Source organism: Astyanax mexicanus, chromosome 1 (genome assembly GCF_023375975.1).
Source record: "Astyanax mexicanus isolate ESR-SI-001 chromosome 1, AstMex3_surface, whole genome shotgun sequence".
NCBI classification, from domain to species: domain Eukaryota; kingdom Metazoa; phylum Chordata; class Actinopteri; order Characiformes; family Acestrorhamphidae; genus Astyanax; species Astyanax mexicanus.
The window spans coordinates 122,892,279-122,917,325 of record NC_064408.1 but is presented as its reverse complement, the minus strand read 5'-3'; the positions used below and the strand labels follow the sequence as shown (position 1 = coordinate 122,917,325).

Sequence of the window (25,047 nt, the reverse complement as noted above, 5' to 3'; positions counted from 1 at the left end):
ATTATGGATGACATACCAGAGTTCAAAAGAGGACAAATTGTTGGTGCACGTCTTGCTGGCGCATCTGTGACCAAGACAGCAAGTCTTTGTGATGCATCAAGAGCCACGGTATCCAGGGTAATGTCAGCATACCACCAAGAAGAACCAACCACATCCAACAGGATTAACTGTGGACGCTGTAAGAGGAAGCTGTCTGAAAGGGATATGCTCTAAAACCAGGTGTTTCAGTTTCATTCTCCAACCCCTGTAGGTATAGAGTGTGTAGTATCTGACCTGCTGTGTGTGGTGGTCTCCCGCGGGCTGGTTGTTGAGGGGGAGGACAGGCTGCGGGTGCGGGTGAGGGGGGGGCTCTTCAGCTGGGTTCTCTGCAGCTTCTTCTCCAGGCTGACGTTGTTGCTGATCTCCAGACCCCTGATGTAGACCCCGGTGTAGCCGCGGTGGTCCCGCAGCCCCGGGTCGTGGCTCAGCGTCTTCTTCATGATCTTCTTCAGGGGGGGCTTTCGGTGTCTCTGATAGGCCGGCTCGGAGCGGCAGGAGTGCAGGGAGTCCACGGTGCAGTCGCTGTCCGTGTCCTCCAATAGGGACGGGGACAGCTTCCCGCTGTCCAATGGGAAGGGAGGGAACGGGAAGGGCGAATGGCCTTTAGGAAGCGGTCCGGCTGAGAGGGGCTTCCTCTCCTCAAACTCAAACGCCCGGCACACCTGAGGGGGCGGAGTCTCCGGCAGGTAGCTGCTGTCCAGAGACGTTTTCCTCGACCTGTCAGCTGGGGGCGGAGCTACGGACCCCGGCTCTGAGAGATCCGAGGAGTTCCGGTCCGGCGTGCTGCTCTCAGGGTCTGATCACATGTAATATACGTCAATACGCATGTTATTAATATAAACTGCAAATACAGTATATACAGTTCTGGAATATAATCAAGAGGAAGATGGATGATCACAAACCATCAAACCACCAAACTGAACTGCTTAAATTTTTACACCAGGAGTAAAGCAGCATAAAGCTATCCAAAAGCAGTGTGCAAGACTGGTGGAGGAGAACATGATGCCAAGATGCATGAAAAGTGAAAACTGTGATTAAAAAACAGGATTATTCCACCAAATATTGATTTCTGAACTCTTAAAACTTTATGAATATGAGCTTGTTTTACTTTGCACTATTTGAGGTCTGAAAGCTCTGCGTCTTTTTTATTATTTCAGTAATTTCTAATTTTTTTTGCAAATAAATGCTCCAAATGAAACAGTTTTCATTTCATGCATCTTGGCATCATGTTCTCCTCCACCAGTCTTACACACTGCTTTTGGATAACTTTATGCTGCTTTACTCCTGGTGCAAAAATTCAAGCAGTTCAGTTTGGTGGTTTGATGGCTTGTGATCATCCATCTTCCTCTTGATTATATTCCAGAGATTTTCAATTTGGTAAAATCAAAGAAACTCAACATTTTTAAGTGTTTTTTTTTTCTGAGTTTTTATAACTGATTTAAGGAGGTTCCACTGACCCCGCGGTCTCTCAGGCTCCTCCTCCTCCTCCTCGGGGTCAGGGGTCAGCGCCTCCTGCAGTCTGTGGCGGGTCTGCTGGCAGCGGGTCCAGACCCGGTTCCAGTGCTGCAGCTCTCTCGGGCTCCTCAGCGTGGACACCGTCTCGCTCAGGGAGCTGAAGTTCTCCTCTGAGAACTTACTGGCTTCACTCAGGTAGTCCTGCAGAACCTGGAGAACCTCTGCAGGGTATCTAGAACCGCTGTGCTCCACACTCAGCTGCTGAAAGTAGTCCTGGCAGTGTGCCATCCACTGCTCCGCCTGCAGAGAGAGGAGATGATTAGATCAGTTATTTGATTACAGCAGATCTACTGCATTCAGATATGGGTCCTAATCAATTAAAACAGGCCCTGTTTTAGTGATCTAAAGTGCACCAATGTAGAGTGCAACAATTGTGCATCCCACAGATGGATTTAGGGTGTGTCCATGTGTCATACAAAGCACATACAATGAAAAAAAAACACAGCAAATATACATATACAAAAACTCTGACTAAACAATGGGAAAGAAAAAAAAGAATAAAATAAAATTCAAGGGGGGTAATATTTCTTTTTTCGATGATTCGAATAGTCAACTATTATTTCTGTAATGTCCCCCATCTGTAGATAAGGGGTCTGCACTTAAGTTTGGCTGCGAGCCAGATATATTTTCCAAGACATTACGTCGCGGGCCACAAAAAAAATCGGGAAAAAACAAACAAAAAAACCCTTCCAAATTATTATGCGAATTGCATTGGATAATTTTTATTTGTTTCTCAATTAAACTCATGGATGGTATTGTGTCTCAGGGCTCTTTGGGTCACTGAAATCAATCACAGACTTAAGAAGGATCTTTCAAAAAAAACTAAGCAGGCCACAGGTTTCAAGCAATATGGAAAAGAAAAAGGAGAAACTCTCTGCTGCTAAAAAAGCGCCAAAAGGTGCAATGCCTTCGACAGGGTATAAAAAAAAACATTAGATATTTAAGAAATATTTAAGCGTGATCAGAGCACAGACGGGTTTGTGCAGTGAAGTGGAAAAAACAATGGATGCAAGAATTGTTAAGGTGATACAAAAGAAGGGTTCCTATGGTAACATGTAACTTGGCCTGTTAGGATGTTTTTGATTGGAATAGCTTTTGATTAACCCTTGTGTGGTGTTCATATTTTTGTTACTCGTTTACTTTGCTACTTGTGTTTAATTCAGCAAAATTAAGCAATTCTACATTAAAATGCTTTACACATGCTTGCTTCACCTAAATTGCAAGCAATATAAACACAGCTTACATGGTTAATATTTGCCCTTTACCTTTCTTATGTTACATTTCTTTCAAAAAGTGCTGCTCTTTTTTTATTAGTTTTTTAATAAAATGTAAAAGAAAATGAATTAAACTCAAGTTATGAGTAGAAATTTTGTTTAGTTTCAAATTTACAAATGAAGCAATATTTATTAGCCCTTGGCCAAACAGACTGTATGTAATGTAAATGTGTGTGTGGGGGGGGGGGGGGGTGTACAGTTTGTGTTTATGGAAAATGTGTTTTGATATATGTTTTTCACAAAAAATGAGCCAATGCCAATGAGTTTGAGTTAGAAAAAATATTTTTTTAGTACCATTTGATGAAAAATGAAAATGAACACCACACAAGGGTTAATAAGTGTTTTATATTTTTAAACATTGTTAATTATATAAGAGTAGAGGAAAGTAATTGTAATCTTAGTTTATTGGTCTTGGTTCTTGGTCTATTTCAGGTTCAATGTTTGTGCAGTGCATAGCTTTACTGTTGTTTTATGTGTTTTAAAAGTAGTCTACATGCTTAAAATAAATAAAATGGTTTGTTCTGAATGTATTTTTTATTCTTAAACATTGTTAATTATATTAGAGTAGATGGGAGATCAGTTCTTATCAAACATTTTTATCAAATAACAGGTCTATACTTCTTCAGTGTTGCAATTTTAAATAACATTCTACATTATTCTAAACAGATTTCGCTCATTTAGCCCGAAAATGTTTTTTAAAAAAACCCAATTTTAATTCTCTTCTTAATAAAAAAATGCCGGGTTTAACCCTTTCAGACCTGAATTATCTCCAGTGATGGAAATAAATGGAAGAATGCTGTTTTCTGTCTGTAATTTATTTGCTATATAGATTTTATAGTAGAATATTAGACTCTAATATTCTACTATAAAATCTATAAAGAAAATAAATTCAATTAACTAAAATATTTAATTGTTTTTTTTACTATTTCCATTGTATTAGTAGCCTGTGTGTAATAATTTATATTTTATATTGACCTTTTTATTTCATGAACCATCCCTAAACAGTAAAAAAAAAAAAAAAAACATGGTTAAAATGTTTTAAAAATCAAATTAAATGAATAAAAAAATCATCTGTTACTTTGCCCTGTATGGCTCAAATACTACTGTTTTTTTTTCAGTGCAAGTTTTTTATAAACGTGTTCATTGGCTGGTTCATGGTCTATTCTTATGAAAAACAAATAATGCTCTCAAATAGTGTTATGAGCAACAAAACATTTAAAAAATAAAAAAATATATGATGATTCAGGCACCATAATGACAGTCTAAGCTCTGCTCCTGAGTTCTGAGGTTCAGGGTTGTTTACCGAGTCGTAGAACTCGTAGAGTTTCAGCAGGATGTTCAGTTCGCTCCGCCGCGTCTCCGTCTGCTGGAGGACGGAGCTGATCTGCGGTTTAAAGTCCTGTAAATCTGAACCGGACGAGTGTCTCGACTCCCTCATCAGAGACACGGCCTTTTTCTGCTGGAGCTGATCACAAAAAACACACAAAATATACATTTATACAGCAATATAGCAAAATATACATCAATACAGCAATATATACATAAATACAGCAATATATATCAATATAGCAATATATATCAATACAGCAATATATACATAAATACAGCAATATATATCAATACAGCAATATATATCAATACAGCAATATATATCAATATAGCAATATATATCAATACAGCAATATATATCAATATAGCAATATATATCAATACAGCAATATATATCAATACAGCAATATATATCAATATAGCAATATATATCAATACAGCAATATATATCAATACAGCAATATATATATCAATACAGCAATATATATCAATACAGCAATATATATCAATACAGCAATATATATCAATACAGCAATATATATATCAATACAGCAATATATATATATCAATACAGCAATATATATCAATACAGCAATATATATCAATACAGCAATATATATCAATACAGCAATATATATCAATACAGCAATATATATCAATATAGCAATATATATCAATATAGCAATATATATCAATACAGCAATATATATCAATACAGCAAAATAAAGAACAAATAAGTAAGTATAGAGTTTAAATGCTGACAGAAGTATTTGCATTTTGATTTAAATTAACCTGACATTTAAAAATAATGAATTATTTAATACAATCAATACTAATTTGTTTTTAAATTGTGATTTAGTGAAATTTGCTGTTGGAAAAATTTTATTAATCATCCATAAATCCAAATCTATCTAACAGATGTTTCACCTCTGGCCTAAATTCACATTTTTGAGATTTGAGTCACGTACATTTAAATCAGGGATGGGCAACTGGCGGCCCGGGGGCCGCACACGGCCCTCGTCATCACTCAGTGCGGCCCGCGAATAGATCAAAAATAATTTCATAATTTCATAATTTAAAAAAAAAACAAAAAAAACAAAAACAAAATAAAAACGTAATTCTACTTTTGACCGCTAGAGGCCAAACAACCACGAAAATTGTCATTGACATCCAGTCCATTGTGAGCCAGCAGGCCAAACCACAGCTCTCTCATTAGCTTCAATAAATGTTGGGCCTCTGTGGTCTAGTTTTCTGCTATTATTGAATGAGCTATTTGCAATCAGTTTTTAAATCTTTTTTGTTCTTTGTTATAAATGAGTTCAAATGCCTTTTGCACTTTTATAAGCAAATGTTTTGTCCTTGTTGCTTATGAAGGACTTGTTATAATGAACTTATTTTACACAGAGGAACTACTGTATTTGCAATCAGTTTTTTAAGCAAACTTTTTGTTCTTTGATATGAAGGACTTCCTTTTTGCACTTTTTTTAAGCAAACGGTTTGTCTTTTGCCGTATTAAAATGCATTAATATGCAGAAAATAGTTGTTGATAAATGTTGGCGCTGTAAACATACAGATATAAATTCATATAAAATTTGTTCTTATTGAAAATCATTTGTAGCGTTTTTCATATTCAATTATTTAAAGTGCGAGGTCATGTGGCCCTCCAATGGTCATGCTGAAAAAAATGTGGCCCTCTCCATCATGGAAGTTGCCCATCCCTGATTTAAATGTATGGATCTAATTATAGTAGAATGATAAATCAATCAACCTTTATTTTACTCGGAAGTACATTGATAACTACATTTAACCATTTTAAAATAACAGTGAATACAAGTTAAAATTAGATACAAATAAAATAAAAGTTGATTTAGTTGATAAGAAATCAGATCAAAAGATTAATAAGGTAAGATTAATACAACATAAAACAGTTAAAATTAGGCTAAGCTAAGCTGACTTTTACACAGTACAATAAAAATGCATTAAAAAAATTAGATGGTTGTTAGCATGTTGTTGAGTGGTTGCTGTGGTACCCTATTATAATAAATTATAATCATAAAAAATAAGACTAAAAATTGAATGAGAAGGTGTATCCAAACTTTTGACCGGTACTGTAAGTATAAACCAATTTTAATTTGATTTTAATGTTTGTTTGTTTTTTTTTTAGCAAATTTGGTGTTACAATTATGCTATTGAATTTTCCAAGCTCATTCAAAGTCAGTGAGAATTAAATTCTGTAAGTAAAATTAAATTATTTTTTTTAATCTGTAAAAAATAGAACATTAAATGCTGAAATTCTGTCATTTATAACTATACAAGTTACAAAGTATAAATATAAGCTGAAAAGAAGGAAATGTACAGTATATGGTATCCAGGCGGTTGCCGTTGTGTTGCTGGGTGGTTGCTATGGATTTGCGAAGGTGGGTAGGTACAGTAATTTCTAGGTGGTTATGATTAAAAAGGGGTTGCTCCGGTCTGTTGTGGGGTTGCTATGGTGATACTACCTTGTCTGCTATAAGGTTGCTATGGTGTTGCTAAGTGATGCTAATTTGGTTGGTTGTGAGCTCATTGGGATTTACATTTTAGCAAATTTTAAATTTTGCTAACACCATAAATGTAAATGTGTGATGCGGGTAAGCGGTTGCTAGGTGGTTGCTACGATTCGAATTTGCCTAGTGGTTTCTAGGGTGTTGTTTAATCACATGATGTTACTAAATTAAAAGTGATTCTTAATGTAGGTGGTTGCTATAGTATCCAGTGGGATATTTAGGTTGTTAGCATGTTGTCGGGCGGTTGCCGTGGTACCCTACGTGTCTTAAATGCAAGTCCCTCACCGCGGCCTCCTCGCTGAACTGCTCCAGGCTCCGCCTCATTTCCTGCAGGGAGCTGAAGGTGAAGGTGAGGGAGTCCAGGGGCGCCAGGTGTTTCTCCGCCTCCACGCTGAACCAGCGCTTCACCTGTCGGACAGGTACACTCGTTACAGGAGGAGCTGAGAAGCAGACTCTACAGGTACAGGTGGAGGATCTGACTCCTCCCACTCACCTGCTCGCTCTCCTCCTGGAAGCTCCGGAGCTCCAGCAGGTCCTCCAGCTGCTGCAGGGATCTGTTAGAGAGGATCACCAGCTTATGAACCTCCTCGTCCATCTGATTATAGAGGGAGCAGGCCGAGTCCACAGCGTCCCTGCAGAAATGATCTATATTTAACTCATTTTAACATTTACATTTAACAATTTAACCTATTTTTACCATTTTAAGCTTTATTTCCCTTCTTTTTTTCTGGAAAAAACTTTTATTAAACTTTTATTTTGTAAAATATTCAATATATGCATGTGGAGAATCTTTAAACATTTAAATAAGTGTAAATAAGGTTATATAACAATTTCACGGCTCTTTACACTCATATTTCTTTTGGAAATACAGTAAAACAGTTGTTTTTTGACTGTGAAAATCAATATTTTGATTATTTTGATTTTGAAATAATATGTTATTTTTAAAAGTGTATGGGAGCGTTTGTCTATATATACATGCAGCTCTGGAAAAAAAATAAGAGAGAAAATCTCTGGATGATCACAAGCCATCAAACCAAACTGAACTGCTTGAATTTTTGTACCAGGAGTTTAAAGCTTAAAGGTATCCAAAAGCAGTGTGTAAGACTGGTGGAGGAGAACATGATGCCAAGATGCATGAAAAAAACTGTGATTAAAAATCACACCACCAAATATTGATTTCTGAACTCTGTTTATCTATTTATTGCATTATTTGAGGTCTGAAAGCTCTGCGTCTTTTTTTGTTATTTCAGCCATTTCTCATTTTCTGCAAATAAATGCTTTAAATGACAATAATTTATTTGGAATTTGGGAGAAATGTTGTCTGTAGTTTATAGAATAAAACAACAATGTTCATTTTACTCAAACATAAACCTATAAATAGCAAAATCAGAGAAACTGATTCAGAAACTGAAGTGCTCTCATTATTTTTTACAGAGCTGTATATACATAGCTGTCAACCATGCACCGTGAAGCTTAATTTAGTGTGTCTTTGCTATCGTAACAACAGGAAAAGTATTCCTTGTGTGGCTCGAAACATGCAAAAGGCATGTACTAATTTTATATTTTTAATCATGGGTGTGTTTTGGGCGTAACATGAAATAAGCCAATCAGAGTATCACTTGCCATTCCCGTTATGAGTCAGGTGAGTCAGGTGATCTCTGACTTTGGCAGATTGCTATTTTAACAGCAGAGCTCAGCAGAGGAAACTGAGCTGCTGGTTCATGCTGTGAAGAGGCTCCAGCAGCTCATTTACAGGAACTGCAATGTTTTTTTATTTACTATTCTGTTTATTGTTGATGTAAAAGTTGGCCTGTGTTGCCAAGATAGCAATGAACGTCTGACTAGTGACTGTTGTCGGGGTTTTATTTAGTCAGTGGAGCTCCTGTGTTTTCAGTTAACAAGAAATATAGCAATACACCAGAAATGTACCTGAACACACCTCATTTTGAGAACACCACACCCATCAGTGTAGATATATATATATATATATTAAGCAGAAAGCCTGAATCAAGAAATTCTATAATAGTTTCTCACCTGTAATTTTCTATTTCACAGGTTTCCTCTTTTCTGACCCGCGCGAGGAAGGTCCCGCCCTCCATCCTGAGACAGTTGAGCTGAGTGTCCTCCAGCACGTTCCTCATCAGGTTCCTCTGCTGACTGATCACCTCCGACACCTCCTGACCAATCACACACACATACACACACACACACACACACACACACACACATTCAGCAGGTCAGTCAACTCACTAAAAACATCTAATTTTAACCCATTTTTATCCCAAATCTTCCTTTATTACTAGTAATGCCCCCAACACTAGAATGATCAGAATGGAGAATTCAGACTCCGCCTCTTTAACAACTGCAGCCAATCAATGCCCCAGCTCTGATACATCAGCTAACACAAACCTGTTCTGACCAGCATCACAATGGTACTGATGAGGAGAGAGCGCCACCTACTGGACTACTACACCCACCCAGAGAGAAACAGAGAAATTACCTACTCTACTCTCTCTCTCGGACTCCGGCTGCTGCTGCAGTAACTATTCTCTGTAGTGTGTAGCTTAAGTTATTTATCTTTTTTTATTAAGTAAAAAAAGTCTGCAGTTGTGTAGTGTGAGGTTCTGATAGCCGTATTGTGTGATGATGGTGAACCCGGCTGACCTTGCTGGTCTCCAGGCTGCGGTTGGTGTTGAGGGTGTGGATGGAGCGCTGGAGGGAGGAGATGGAGGAGCTGCAGCTGCTGGAGAACTGCTCCATTTTCTACAACCAAATCACAAACAGCAACACTCACTTTTACTGAACTCTAACTGTTCTTACAGACAGACAGGTAGGTATACAGACGGGTATGTAGGTAGATAGGTGGGTGGGTAGACAGACAGACAAACAGACTGACAGACAAGTAGGTGGGTAGGTAGGTATATTTGTAGGTAGACAGACAGACAGACAGACAGACAATTAGGTAGGTAGGTTGGTAGGTAGGTAGGCAGGTAGACAGATAGACAGGTAGGTAGGTAGGTATGTAGGGAGACAGATAGACAAACAGACTGACAGACAAGTAAGTGGGTAGGTAGACAGATAGGCAGGCAAGAAGGTAGGTATGTAGGTAGGTATTTTTGTAGGTAGGTAGACAGACAGATAGGTAGGTAGGTAGGTAGGTAGGTATGTAGGTAGACAGATAGACAAACAGACAGACAGGCAGATAGGCATGTCGGTAGGTTGATAGACAGACAAACAGGTAGGCATGTTGGTAGGTTGGTAGACACAAAGACAGGTAGGTAGGTAGATAAGATAGGTAGGTAGACAGACAGACAGATGACCAGGCAGGTAGGTAGGTACACAAACAGACACAGACAGACAGACAGGTAGGTAGGTAGACAGACAGACAGACAGACAGACAGACGGACAGACAGACAGACAGACAGACTGACAGATAGATAGATAGACAAACAGACAGACAGGTAGGTAGGTAGACAGACAGACAGACAGACTGACAGCTAGATAGACAGACAGACAGACAGGTAGGTATGTAGACAGACAGACAGACAGGTAGGTAGGTAGACAGACAGACAGACAGGTAGGTAGGTAGGTAGGTAGGAGACGGCGGATCTGCAGCTGCTGTAGAACTGCTCTATTTTCTACAACATCATAAAACAACAACACTCACTTTTACTAAACTCTAAGTATTATTACAAACAGACAGACAGACAGGTAGGTAGACAGACGGGTATGTAGGTAGACAGATAGACAAACAGACAGACAGGCAGATAGGCATGTCGGTAGGTTGGTAGACACACAGACAGGTAGGTAGGTAGGTAAGATAGGTAGGTAGACAGACAGACAGACAGCCAGACAGGTAGGTAGGTACACAAACAGACACAGACATACAGACAGGTAGGTAGGTAGGTAGATAGACAGACAGACATACATACAGTTGGGTAGGTAGGTAGACAGACAGACAGGTAGGTAAGTAGGTAGGTAGACAGACAGACAGACTGACAGATAGATAGACAAACAGACAGACAGGTAGGTAGGTAGGTTGGTAGGTAGGTATGTCAGTAGGTAGGTAGACTTTATAGACTTTATTTGAGGTATAGCTGGTGGTGTGTGGGTGGGATTACCTGTCTGAACTGGATGTAGTGATTGTGGTCGTAGGGGAAAGAGCCGTCCTGATCTCTGGTGAGTTGAGACGAGTCGATGTGTTTCAGTAGAGATTTCAGAGACGTCACAACTTCACACTGCAAATCATTACAGTACAGAATATTACTGTTACTGAGAATTAACCCTACAAAAAACAATAATCAAAAAATCAATTCATTCATCCGTTTTCTGTGAATCAGCTAAAAGAGTTTGAGTTTGGTGTCATATGAAATCATTTGCTTCTATGAACCGTTTGTTTGGATGCTCCTCCCTTATTGTGACGTCACAATAATAAGTAAACCTGCATAGACCCACCCTGGCCCCACCCCTCACCCATTAACCTCCACCAGAGCCCCACCCACTTGATCTTCTAGTTGAAGATCCTCAGACAGTAGATAACAGGAATAGCCAGCAGACTTTTTCTGAGGGAGGAATCTGTACCTACTGTCTGTGGCAAGTCAGCAGATATTGAGTTTTGTGCTTCTATCTCAGTTAAGCATGAACTAGCTTGTTCCTATTCTGTGGTCAGCAACAGCTTATTTACATAAAAGTGACAGAGCCCTTAAACGGCTCGTTCTGAAAGGGAATGAAACTTTTAAGAATAGAGCTGGTGAGATCTCTTTATTTGAAAGAACTTCATGAACATGTTTTGTGTAGAACATAGATCTATTCTAATTTTTATAATATTTAACTTTTTTCAAATATATAACTTTTCTACCTATTTTAACTAATTCTTATATTTCAGTGAAGAGTGAAGATTTCAACCTAATGTGTATCGTAACCATGGAAATGGGTGTAGTAAAGCTACAGAAATTGAACATGGACATGGAACTTGCATTAATCAAATCAATTGGATAAAAATGCCATTTACTCACTGGAATGGAGGAACATCTCTCAGGTTTGATGGAGGTTTCTTTGTCGGACAGTAAGAGAACGGAGTAAAGTGCGTTGGGGAGACACGTCTGGAGAAAGAAGATAAAAAATCTGTGTTGAGCTCCAGGAACATGCAGGAACAGGCCCGAGATCAGCGGCCCGAGGCCAGGCTTTCCTACAAACATGTGGGAGGACTTTCAGCCTGAGCCGAGCTCACTCACACCGGGCCATCCTCTCAACCCAAACACACCAGCTATTGTTTACCTCACACAGGTGGAGTTAGAGGTGTAGTGTGTATATATATATATACATTTACAGGGGTTGGAGAATGAAACTGAAACACCTGGTTTTAGAGCACAATAATTGATTGTGGTGACGGACAGTTCTGGTGGAAACAGGAGAGTTGAGGTGCACATTGAATTCTGCGTGATTTGATCAGCCGTGGTTTTATGTTTTTTGGATACAATCCGGGTTAGCACCCGAACATCCCTTTCAGACAGCTTCCTCTTACAGCGTCCACAGTTAATCCTGTTGGATGTGGTTGGTCCTTCTTGGTGGTATGCTGACATTACCCTGGATACCGTGGCTCTTGATGCATCACAAAGACTTGCTGTCTTGGTGACAGATGCTCCAGCAAGACGTGCACCAACAATTTGTCCTCTTTTGAACTCTGGTATGTCACCCATAATGTTGTGTGCATTGCAATATTTTGAGCAGAGCTGTGCTCTTACCCTGCTAATTGAACCTTCACACTCTGCTCTTACTGGTGCAATAATGTGCAATTAATGAAGATTGAACACCAGGCTGCTCCAATTTAGCCATGAAACCTCCTACATTAAAATGACAGGCGTTTCAGTTTCACTGTCCAACCTAAGGTGCAGCATTGTAAGTGTGAGATTTCAGTAAAGTTTCTCCAGCACTAAGGCTGGAGCAGCATTAGCATTAGCATTAGCATTAGCCGCTTTTCGCAGCACTAGCTCTTTCACCATTAACATCCAGAAAATGACTGATAGTGTGCCTTTTAATCCAGTGCTCCTTATAGTTTGCAAAATACTGTAATTGTATCTGTGTGTGTGTGTGTGTGTGTGTGTCTTCACCTGAAGCTGGGACAGCGCTGAGAAAAGCAGGGGATTGGCCGGCTGTCTCCGGGCGTCCACCAATACGGTCAGACCTGCATCCCTCTTCTCCTTTCTGACAATAAAAACAGAGAAAATTAATTAGTACAGTTTACTGTAATACACACATTTCCCAGGTGACTGTTAGGTGGTTGCTGTGATCTTACAGGAAGTAGATATGGGATTTCTAGGCACAGGTAGCTGCTAGGTGGTTTCTATGGTGCTGCTAAGTAGTTTAGCTTGTCACTTTGGGGTTTTGTCAGGTGGTTTCTTTAATTTGCCATGTGTCTCCCAGGTAGTTATTGGGCGTTGCTAAGCAGTTGCTAAGTGGTTTCAAAGGTGTTGCTGGAAAGATGCTGCAAAGTTGCTATTATGTCTATTCTATTACGTTGCTTGGTAATTCAGGTGGTTGTTATGAGCAGTTGCTATCCAGGTACAGTTGGTTGCTATGTTCTTTCAGATAGTTATTTGGTGTTGCTCAGCAGTTCTTAGGTGGGTGGTTTCCATGGTGGTGCTAGAGGGTTGACAGAGTAATTCAGTTGGTTTCTATGGGTTTGTTAGGTGTTGTAGTCTCTCATTTAGTTGAGATAGGACTTCTAGGAACAGGTAGTAATTCAGATGGTTGCCAGGTATTTGCTGTGGTCCCCCAGATAGTTATTTGGTTGTGCTAAGCTGTTGCTAGGTAGTTTCAGATGAATCCTATAGGTCTTTCAGGTGATTTTTATGGTAGCCCAGGTGGTTGCTGTGGTCTCCCAGGTAGTTGATGTGAGACTTACAGGTACAGGTAGTTGCAAAGTGGTTTCTAGTAGTTCAAATGATTAATTTGGGGTTGCCCGGGGGTCTCTTAATTTTTTTTTACTAGGTTGCTAAGTGTTTCCTATAATCCCAGGTAGTTATTCGGTGTTGCTAAGCAGTTGCTAGGTGGTTTCAGTTGTGTCCCTAGATAGTTGCTATGGTCTCACAGGCATGTAATTTTGGGTAGACAGGTGGTTTCTAAATTTTTTTTTTCTAATGTTGCTACATAATTCAGGTGGTTGCTAAGGTGTTGCTACATAAGTCCTAGACAGTTGCTACAGTATTCGATGTGGATATTATGGGATTGTGTGTGTGTGTGTGTGTGTGTGTATTACCGCAGTGTGGAGCAGTAGTATCCCAGCAGGCCAGTCAGATCTCTACAGGTGAAGCTCTCCTCCGTCCACACCTTCTTTCTCATGCACACCTGCAGCACACAGCGCCCCCCGCGGTCACAGTTACCTGAGAGACACAGAGACACGGAGACGCTGGATTAGTCTAGACTTAGACCTAGGCCTGATCTCATTACACCCTTTGCCTATAACTCTACCTCTCTATTAACCCAGAAGGTTGCTGTGGTCTTCCAGGTAGTTATTTAGTGTTGCTAGGCGGTTGCTAGGTGCTTTTATAGGTGATGCGGTAATCCAGGGCGATATTAGCTAGCAGTTTGCCTAACGTAGATTGTTTTAACACAGTAAACACACAGACTACAGTCTGATATAATCACCTCTGAATGGTGAAAGAACTAGCTCCTAGCGCGGTTAGCGGCTAATGCTAATGCTAATGCTGCTCCAGTCTGGGTGCTGGAGAACTAAACTGAAACTCCTGTATAACTCTGTACTTCAGCAGAGTGACTTTACTGCTCCGTAATACCTGACTGATAGAATTCATACATAAGGAGCACCGGATTATAAGGAGAACTGACGAAAAATTAAAGGATTTTAAGTGCCATATAGTGAGAAAATGCTGCTGCTAACTACTGCAGCTAGCACTGTTGCTAACCATGGCTAAATGCAGCAGCTAACTGTGGCGGCTAACCATGCATATTGCTGCTGCTAACCACTGTTAGTAACCGCTGCTACTAACTGCAGCAAGCACTTCAGCTAACTGCGGCTAACACTGCTGCTAAATGTGGCTTATAACCATGACTAATGCTGCTGCTAACTGCGGTTAGAACTGCTGCTTACTGTGGCTAGTGCTGCTGCTAACTGCAACAAGCACTGCTGCTAAATGCGGCTGCTAACCATGGTTAACGCTGCTGCTAACCACGGCTAGTGATGCTGCTAACTGCAGTTAGCGCTCCTGCTATCTGCGGCTAATCCTGCTGCTTACTGCTGCTGCTAACAGCGCTAAAATACTGGGAATCTAAGCTTACTGTAAATAAACGGAAGCGCTTTATTCACCAAAATAAACAGTTTTCAGAAGAAAAATCTGTGTAGATTAACATCCAGCACTCGTTTGACTTTAAAAGAAAATGTTTTTTTTCAAAAATTACAGTTTTGTTTATTAAGCCGCCCCCCCCTGTGGTGAGATCTGCTGAATTAGAAGGAAAACATTGTGACACCCCTGTTCCTTACTAGTGTCACATAATGTTCCTTATAATATGGTGCTCCTTATAGTGCAAAAAACAAGATGATAGTTGTGGTAATGAGAACTGGGGTTGTATTTTCAGTGTGGAGGATATCCAGTATCTGATCAGGATCAGGTGTGGTGGTTCTACAGGTAAACTCAGACGATGTTCTCTCGGGGGGTCGCGGTGTCTCTCAGCTCACCGGGTAGGGTGACAGCGGCGGAGCTCAGCAGCTCCGGGTGGAGCTGAGTGATGAGCGAGGGCAGCGTCGGGCCGCAGGCAGCAGGGGGCGACGTGGGGGGAGGTGCTGAGAGGGGGGAGGAGCGTGAGGAGGCGAAGGACGGAGAGTCTTCACCTCCGCTCAGGCTGATCCTCCTCTCCGGAGAGGCCGGGGAGTCTGCGATACCTGTTCATATAAACACACAGACACAGTGGAGGTCAGTAAATTAGTCCTAAACTAAAGACATAGTCATCAGTGTGGAGTCGCTCCCTCTTTGCACCTAAACTACAGCGGCTTGCAAAAGTATTCATACCCCTTGAACTTTTTCATACTTTGTCACATGACAACCACAAACATTAACATGTCATGTTTCATTGGAATTTTATGTGAAATACCAACACAAAGTGGTTTAGAGTTGTGAAGTGGAAAGAAAATTATATAAAAAAAAATGATTTAAGACATTTTAACAAACAAAAAAAAGAAGAGAAAAGTGTGCAACCAATTGCATTCAGAAGTTGCCTGATAACTCCTAATAACTAAAAAGAGTTCATCTGTGTGTAATCCAACCTCAGTACAAATACACACAGGTCAGGAATAAGGTTGTGGAAAAGTTTAAAGCAGGTTTTGGTTATAAAAAAGATTCCCCAAGCTTTGAACATCTCACAGAGCACTGTTCCACAATCCATTCTCCGGAAATGGAAAGAGAATGGCACAACTTTACAGTAAACCTACCAAGACAAGGCCGTCCACCTAAACCTACAGACAGAACAAGGAGAGCACTGATCAGAGATGCAGCCAAGAGGCCCATGATCACTCTGGATGAACTGCAGAGATCCACAGCTCAGGTGCGGAAATCTGTCCTCAGGACATCTAACAGTCGTGCACTGCACAATCGTGGTCTTTATGGAAGAGTGGCAAGAAGAAAGCAATTGTTAAAAAGTCCTGTTAACACTGAACATCACTCTGAACACACCATTGCACCATCCCCACTGTGAAACATGGTGGCGGCAGCCTCATGCTCTGAGGCTGATGTTCCTCAACAGGGACAGGGAAGTTGGTCAGAGTGGATGGCGATAAATACAGGACAATCCTGGAAAAAGAAAAAAAAATGTTGGAGGCTGCAAAAGACTTGAGGCTGAAAAGGATTTTCACCTTCCAGCAGGACGATGACCCTAAACATAAAGCCAGAGCTACAGTGGAAAGGTTTAAATCAAAACATATTCATGTGTTAGAATGACCCAGTCAAAGTCCAGACCTAATCCCAATCCAGAACTTGTGGCAAGATCTGAATCACGCATCACTTTCTTTCCACTTCACAATTGTATACCACTTTGTTCTGGTCTTTCACATTAAATGAAATCCAATGAAATAATTTCTAATATTTCTAAACCCATAGTCATTAGTGTGGAGTCGGTCCCCCTTTATTTGGAGCTCTTCGTTTCTAAACGCTTCTAAACTCTTCAAGGATGTTGCTCACAGCTGATGGTGGAATATCTTAAAGGAAGACTTGATTTACGGACGAAAGTATTGGGACTGCAACCATTCTGTTACGAGTGAGTCCCAATACTTTCGTCCATAAATCTTAGGCTTTTAAGCCTGTTTATTAATAAGGGAGGCTGCCTACTGCCTTATTAGTGTTGCTCTATTTAGGGAGACACTATGTAGTTCACTAAGTAGTGGTGAAAACATTTGAGTAGTGGAAACACCTGAAATTAACAGTGTACATCTGCTCACAGTGTTGCCAGATTGGGTGGATCCATGCCAAATGTCGAGTTGTGTCTGAAATTGTCTGGAGGAAACGCTGTGATTTGACGGGTGGAAGTGTTACCAAATATTAAAGAGTTAAAGAGTTTGGAAATTAAAATCATAAGTGTTGTAGATATCTAAAAACACACAGCTTTTAGTCCTAATGATGGAAATTTGAATAAGCAGTGTTTATGTTGGTTATAATATATGAGGTAACCCACCCAAGATGGCGGCGCGTTAACACGCAGCGGCCGCTCCGGGTCCGTTAAATGGTGCTTTTGTGTTACTATTTGTCGTTTTTTATTTATTATTCTTTGTCTGTATTGTGTTGTATTGTCTGTCTGCACTTTTGTACTGTTGCACTATTGTTCTGTCTACACTGTGTTTATGTGCACCATGGTCCCTGGAGGAACGTTGTTTCGTTTCACTGTGTACTCTGTATATAGCTGAAATGACAATAAAAACCACTTTGACTTTGACTTTGAGTATTTACTTCTTTCGTTGCTTGCGAGTTTATTTGTATCTACTGTATTTAACTTACTTTTCTTTGGTTTGTGTGTTTTATGATACAATGCACAAAACACGTATATAATACAAACATGCAGATAAATTCATTTAACAGTTCAAATTTGTTTTTGTATTTTTGCGATTAGTGATAATTAAGATATTTAGGGTATTTTATTTGATGTGAGATCATGTTAAAAAGAAAAAAAAACTGTAATATAGTTATATTTTTTATATATATAGTTAGATATGATGAGAATCATCTGTTTGGGTTTGGGTTTTCTCAGTATTTTGGCGGATTTTAAACACGTTTTACTCATGTTTTAGTGAATTGGTTTGATCTGAATCTCACTGTAACAATCTGGCAACCCTGATGGCTCGCTGTCCGCTCCATTTGTTTGGCTGTCTGTTGCTTAGTAGCGAGACCCACAGTGCATTCTGGGACACATTTAGCTCGCTTAGTAAGCAGCGATGTTTACTACAAATCATGATGCATTATGGGAGTTTATAGTGCCCTCAAAATCACATTTGAATCCCCCCTTATGATTCGGACACTCAGTGAAAAATGGCTAAAATACTTAATAGTGCCCTAACTAGTAAAAATAGGGAGCCATTTCAGTCACAGTCATAGCTTTGTTATGATGCTATTGCAGATAACGGGTTCTTGGCGCGGTTCTTGGTTCTTCAGGGCTGAGATTACTCTGAAGGTTCTTCTGATACGGTGTAGTTTCAGAGCTGTCAACAGCTGGATCCAGATCCAGACGTGAGCTCATCACCAGCAGTAAAAACATCTCCAGCAGCTCAGAGCTCAGAGCTCTCGCTGTACGAGGGTCTCTGGATCAGCCGGAGGTTTCTACAGGGCCGAGTGCACCATGAGTCACCACCGAGACCAGGTGTGCCACCTGCCCACACACACACTTTCAGGTAGGAGCTGTGGGTGTGTTGAGTGGCAGAGAGTGTGTGTATAAATCCTGAGCCTCAGGCTACATCAAACACAACTACAATACACTCATTTTACAAGGGAAAAAAGCAAGAAGTCACTGTTACATTAAGATAAAGATCTCACACCAGCTCTATTCTTTTTAGTTTAACTTCCTTTTAGAATGAGCCGTCTAAGGGCGCTGTCACTTTTATGCAAATAAGCTGTTGCTGGCCACGCCCCATGTTTGCGCTTAGCGTTTACCACACGTTAGTGTTAGCTTGTGCGATTCATTATTTGAAAGTTCTTTAAAATAATGAATCAAAAAGGTCTGCTAACTTGCCACAGACAGAAGGTACAGATTCCTCCTTCAGAAGAAGTCTACTGGCTATTACACCTACAAGAGCTTTAACGACGTCGCATTCTAAACTCAAACGTTAACCACACTTCAGTGTTAGCATGTGCGGTAGAAGCAATGAAAAAATTATTATTTGGAAGTTCTTAAATCTCCCTCATATGCTGACTTGCCACATACTGTAGGTATAGATTCCTCCCTATGACGAAGTCTACTGGCTAATTCTGCTGTGCACTGTTTGTGGTTCTCAACCACAGTCTCCAAAATGACATTTCTTCAACACAATTACAAGTAAAAGTAAAACTCTTAAATCCATAGTCATTAGTGTGGAGTCGGTCCCTCTTTGCTTCTAAACTATATGGACAAAAGTATTAGCACACCTCCACATTACTCCTACAAGAGTTTTTATGGCGTCACTTTCTAAACCCAAACATTAACCACACATTAGTGTTAGCATGTTCTTAAATCTCTCTCATCTGCTAACTTGCCACGGACAGTAGGTACAGATTCCTGCCTCAAACAAAGTCTACTGGGTAATTCTTCTGTGTACTGTCTGAGCTTCTCAACCAAAATGACTGAACAAAATGGACATGTTTTTTCGACTGATCTAGTAGGCGGGGCTCTGCTGGGGGTTGACAGGTACAGTGATCATGGTACTCAAACCATGCTTTGTATTTACTGCAGTGTGGTAAAAGTGAACTACCTTCTCCAACTGTAGGGGGTGCTCAGGAGCAAATTTTAATTTGCACTTTATGTAGCATTATCATTTTAGTCAAGGATACACACAAGTGCATCCTTTTTATTGTTTTGTTGCTGTATAACAAGTAAAACTCTTAAATCAATAGTCATTAGTGTGTAGTTGGTCCCTCTCTGCAGCTAAACTATATATGGATAAAAGTATTAGGACACCAAAACACATTACACATTACAAGAACTTTAATGGCATCGCTTTCTAAACCCAAACGTTATCCACATTAGTGTTAGCTTGTGCGATAGAAGCACAAAACTCATAATTTGAAAGCTCCTAAATCCCCCTTATCTGCTGACTTGCCACAGACAGAAGGTACAGATTCCTCCCTCAGACGATGTCTACTGGCTAATTTTGCTGTGTACTGTCAAAGGTTCTCAACCAAAATGACGGAACAAAATGGAAATGTTTCTTTGACTGATCTATAGTGGGTGGGGCTCTGGTTAGGGTTGATGGTGAGGGGTGGAGCCAGGGTGGTTTTATGCAGGTTTCCTAACAGAGCAGTTTGAAATTATTGATCTAAGTTTCTGGACACTTTTGAATGGATTCCTATGGAAAATATCCGTCTGTACGAAGTATCGTTCCAAAAAGCAACGTAATTCAGTATAGATCCTACAATCCAGCAACAGTGTCATTGGTTGCAACTTGAAATCCTTATAAGGAATAGCCTTCAACAAATGGGGCATAAGAATAAAAATAAGATTACTAAGAACAATAACTCAGTGTTCACTGTTTAGATTCTTCTCGTAAACAGTCAGTAATGATTTTGTATTGGTTATTCTGGTATAAATGGTATCAAGCTGTGTGTATGTGAAGTGAGACACCTGTCTGTGGTCAGACTCTATTGTCTTCCTCTTACCTGCACTTCCTGTCTGCTTCTGATGCACTTCTAAAGTTTAGTTTTTTAAACTAAAGTTTTAAAAGTTCAGAAATCAACATTTGGCTAAATAATCCATATTTTAAATCATAGCTGTCATGTGTCTTGGCATTCCCTCCCCCAGCCTTACACACTGCTTTTGGTTGAACCTATGCCTCCTTATTCCACCAAATGTTGATTTCTGAACTCTTCCTGAGTAATACACACATTACTATTGCTGTTATTAAATAAACCATGAATATATATGAATATATTTGTGGTCTATAAATATAAAGCTGTGCATGTGAGGTGAGACACACTCTATTGTCTTCCTCTAACCTGCACTTCCTGTCTGCTACTGATGCACTTCCTAAACAGCTCAGCTTTCAGACGAAACCCTTCCGGCTCGGGATCTGAGAACACTGCTCTCTGAGAACGGAACTGGAGGAACTGGGGAACTGGGGGAACTGGAGGAACTGGAGGAACTGGGGGAACTGGAGGAACTGGGGGAACTGGGGGAACTGGAGGAACTGGGGGAACTGGGGGAACTGGAGGAACTGGGGGAACTGGAGGAACTGGAGGAACTGGGGGAACAGGAGGAACTGGGGGAACTGGGGGAACTGGAGGAACTGGAGGAACTGGGGGAACTGGAGGAACTGGGGGAACTGGGGGAACTGGAGGAACTGGAGGAACTGGGGGAACTGGGGGAACTGGAGGAACTGGAGGAACTGGGGGAACTGGAGGAACTGGGGGAACTGGGGGAACTGGAGGAACTGGGGGAACTGGAGGAACTGGGGGAACTGGAGGAACTGGAGGAACTGGGGGAACTGGGGGAACTGGAGGAACTGGAGGAACTGGGGGAACTGGAGGAACTGGGGGAACTGGGGGAACTGGAGGAACTGGGGGAACTGGAGGAACTGGGGGAACTGGAGGAACTGGAGGAACTGGGGGAACTGGAGGAACTGGGGGAACTGGGGGAACTGGAGGAACTGGGGGAACTGGAGGAACTGGGGGAACTGGAGGAACTGGGGGAACTGGGAGGGGTCTAGTTAATGTACGGATATCCAGTTTATCCACACCATACATTACTGTCGACACACTGCGTCTTATTTACAGAAAACTCTACACATCCTGGAGGAGAACGTGTTAATATTTATAAACACATGATAAAAGAGTGATGCACAGACATCAAGAACCCCTTGATATGTTCAGAAACAGAATTTTTTAAGTAATACCTGAAACAAATGAAACTAATTATTTTATTTAATGTCTACTATTAATTATTCGGAACAGACTATCAATTATTTGGCATCCATGATGAATAATTATCAATTGAGTAACGGTTATTCAGTATCTACTATGAATTATTCAGAAAATACAATTATTTATTTAGTATCTACTTAGTATGAACGTTTTGGTATAACCTATGATTTATTCTGTATCTACTATAAATTATTCAGTAATTAATACTCAGTATCCACTATGAATTCTCAGTATCTATTATACATCATTCAGTTTCTATTATTAACTGTACAATATCTGCTATGACTTATTAAGACAATACAATTAATTATTTAGTGCCCATTATGAATTATTCAGTATATATTATGGACTGTTCTGTATTCACTATGAATTATTCAGTATCTACTGTTAATTATTCAGCATTTACTGTGGATTGGTCTGTATTCATTATGAATTATTCAGTATCTACTATGAGTTATTCAGACAATAAAATGAATTATTTAGTATCCTCTGTAAACTATTCAGTATCTGCTATAAATAAATCAAAAAGCAATTATGAATTATTCAGCATTATACTCTAGTTGATATGGGATCATATAGAGATGAATGAGCTGTAATTATTATCAGTTATAATCAGTGAATTGTTCTATTAATTCAGTTTATATTGAATCATAAATCAGAATAATCCAGTTTATAATAACTCAGTTCTTCTCTGTGAGTGTTGGGAACAGTGTGAGAGGGGCTGCAGGGTTCTTGGGTTTCCAGGTAGAATGGATCTCTCAGGTGAGGGTGGGGGGTAGTTGGGGGGGGGCTATTCTTTAAGGTTTACCCCGGCGTCCCCCACAGCTCCCAGCAGCTCCCAGCAGCACAAAGGCCGGCTTTATGGTGGAGGAACCCATCTGTGTGGGAGCGGTGCAGCGGCGGGAGTCCGAGCGAGTAACGGAGCCTCAGAGGGACTCCCACAGGTAGGTCACCTGATACACACCTTATACACACACACACACACACACTTACACACACTCCTTTACTCTGATCTTCTACTGTGGGGAAAAATGGATGAAAGCATAAAGAGGATGATACTCCGACTGCAGGGGGATTCCCGGCTCTGATGATGATCTGGAGTCATTAGGACCTCCACCAGTCTTACACACTGCTTTTGGATAACTTTATGCTGCTTTACTCCTGGTGTAAAAACTCAAGCAGTTCAGTTTGGTTTGATGGCTTTTAATCATCCTTTTTCCTCCCTTCCAAATATATAAATATTTTTGAGGTCTAAAAGCACTGTACCTTTTTAATTATTTTGACCATTTCTCATTTTCTGCAAATAAATGCTCTAAATGACAATATTTTTATTTGGAATTTGGTAGAAATTAGGCCTGGACAATAATTCGATATCGGTATTTATCGCGATAAGAAATGTTTCAATAACGGTGATATCAGTTTTGTGGTATATCGATATGTATTAGAATCACGGACAGGCGTTTTTTACTGGCGTCAGCTCGCTGCAGAGCTCAACACATTCAGCCTCCGTAGCTGGGCTACGTCAGTGCGTGATGACGTAACCACACAGGCACGTAGCCAAATAGGCTAGGCTAGGCAAGGCTAGGTTAAAATGGCTAGGCTCGGGTCCGCTTCGCTACTCAGCACATATGTCTCGCGCTGGAGCCAAACGGAGCCGGGACGAGCGGATCCAAGGCTAAGGTAGACTCGATTCGGTCGGTCCCGGACCCTCGAGGCCGGCCGTGGGTCCGCTCCCTTGCCGCTTTGCTGCACATTGTGCCGGAGAGTGCAGCCGACCAGCAGCGGTAATGTTCATACATCTAAACTGTTCCACCACTTCAAGCAACTCCACTACATACAATATTTTTCTTATACTGACTGAAGCACTTTTATAGCTTATGTTGTAACTAAGTTATTCATAGTTGATAGAGCCTGTAGGTTTGTTTATTTGACGGGAAAATCTTGTTGCTTTTACGTTTATAAAGGCTTATTGTATTCTATATCCTAGTTGAAACACTTGTTTAATCTGTTAAATTTGTTCACAAAGAATAAGAAGCTCTGCCTCTGTTGTAATTTAAAGTTATTTTTATTGGTAATAGTTATATAGGCTTATGTTTGACAGGGATGTCATGTTATTATTTTGCTATATGCAAATAATATTGAGCATTCATTTATTTTGACTACTTTTATTTCTAAAGTATTAAAGTTTTTGTGAAAGGAGGTTTCAAAGACTTAAAAAACATTTTCATACAGTAGTAGGTACAGATTTCCATTAGATAGATAGATAGAAAGATAGATAGATAGATAGATAGATAGATAGATAGATAGATAGATAGATAGATAGATAGATAGATAGATAGATAGATAGATAGATAGATAGATAGATAGATAGATGTGCATATAATGAGGGTATCTGATGCCAGCCATACAAAAAGTGCAAATACACAGTTATATAATAATTTAAATTCGCAGTGCTGCAGGGATTGCAGGGCTTCTTAGCAGTTTTCTGAGGCCTTCAAAGTATTTATATCAATATCGAAATTATATCGTATCGACCGAAATTTAAGGAATATATCGTGATATAAATTATCGTCCAGCACTAGTAGAAATGTTGTCTTTAATTTATAGAATAAAACAACAATGTTAATTTAATATATATATCTAACCCATTCATCTGTTAGGCAGCTGTATATCCCCCATCACTAGTGATGCCCCAACACCAGGAGTGTGAAGACTAGCACATGCCTCCTCCGATACATGTGAAGCCAGCCACCACTTCTTTTTTTTAACTATTTTTAAATATTGTTGAGTTATCAGCACACTCAGAGGAAAGCGCAGCAACTCAGCTCAAAGACACCCTGTGCACCTGGGGGTGATGAGAAGAAAAAGCACCATCTACCCACCCAGAGAGAGCAAGGCCAAGTGTGCTCTCTCAGGACTCCGGCAGCTGATGGCAAGCTGCATGACATGGATTCAAACCAGCAATCTCCAGATCATACTGGCAGCATTTTAGACCTCTGGACCACTCAGCACCCAGAATATATATCATTTTCGTCAAAATGTTCTATTAATTGACACATGAAACACTCGTTTATCTTGTAAAGCGACTTAAAAAACAATGTATTTGAGTTTCCTACAGACAGACAGACTAAAGCATTTCCTGTCTATCAGATCCACTCGTTTCCCTTCTCCATCAATAGCAGGAAAGAATAAAACCGAGAGATTTCCCTCTCTCTCTCTTTATCTCTCTCTCTCTCTCTCAGA

At 40.2% G+C, this 25,047-nt stretch overlaps 1 protein-coding gene across 4 annotated transcripts in view; it reads right to left on the bottom strand.

The window, feature by feature from the left end:
- Positions 1–25,047, bottom strand: part of zgc:158766 (uncharacterized protein LOC100009641 homolog) — a 66,900-nt gene that overhangs the window by 16,979 nt on the left and 24,874 nt on the right. For 3 of the 4 annotated variants that reach the window (XM_049467970.1, XM_049467972.1, XM_022685392.2), the window contains exons 5-16: positions 15,396–15,599; positions 13,962–14,085; positions 12,814–12,907; positions 11,719–11,805; positions 10,825–10,941; positions 9,368–9,466; positions 8,738–8,880; positions 7,197–7,335; positions 6,989–7,111; positions 4,132–4,293; positions 1,497–1,794; positions 274–835 (exon numbers count right to left, since the gene is read on the bottom strand). In XM_049467970.1, coding sequence (XP_049323927.1) covers positions 274–835; positions 1,497–1,794; positions 4,132–4,293; positions 6,989–7,111; positions 7,197–7,335; positions 8,738–8,880; positions 9,368–9,466; positions 10,825–10,941; positions 11,719–11,805; positions 12,814–12,907; positions 13,962–14,085; positions 15,396–15,599 — 2,152 coding nt within the window. The remainder of the gene's footprint in view (positions 1–273; positions 836–1,496; positions 1,795–4,131; positions 4,294–6,988; positions 7,112–7,196; positions 7,336–8,737; positions 8,881–9,367; positions 9,467–10,824; positions 10,942–11,718; positions 11,806–12,813; positions 12,908–13,961; positions 14,086–15,395; positions 15,600–25,047) is intronic. The other variant, XM_049467971.1, reaches the window with a different exon arrangement.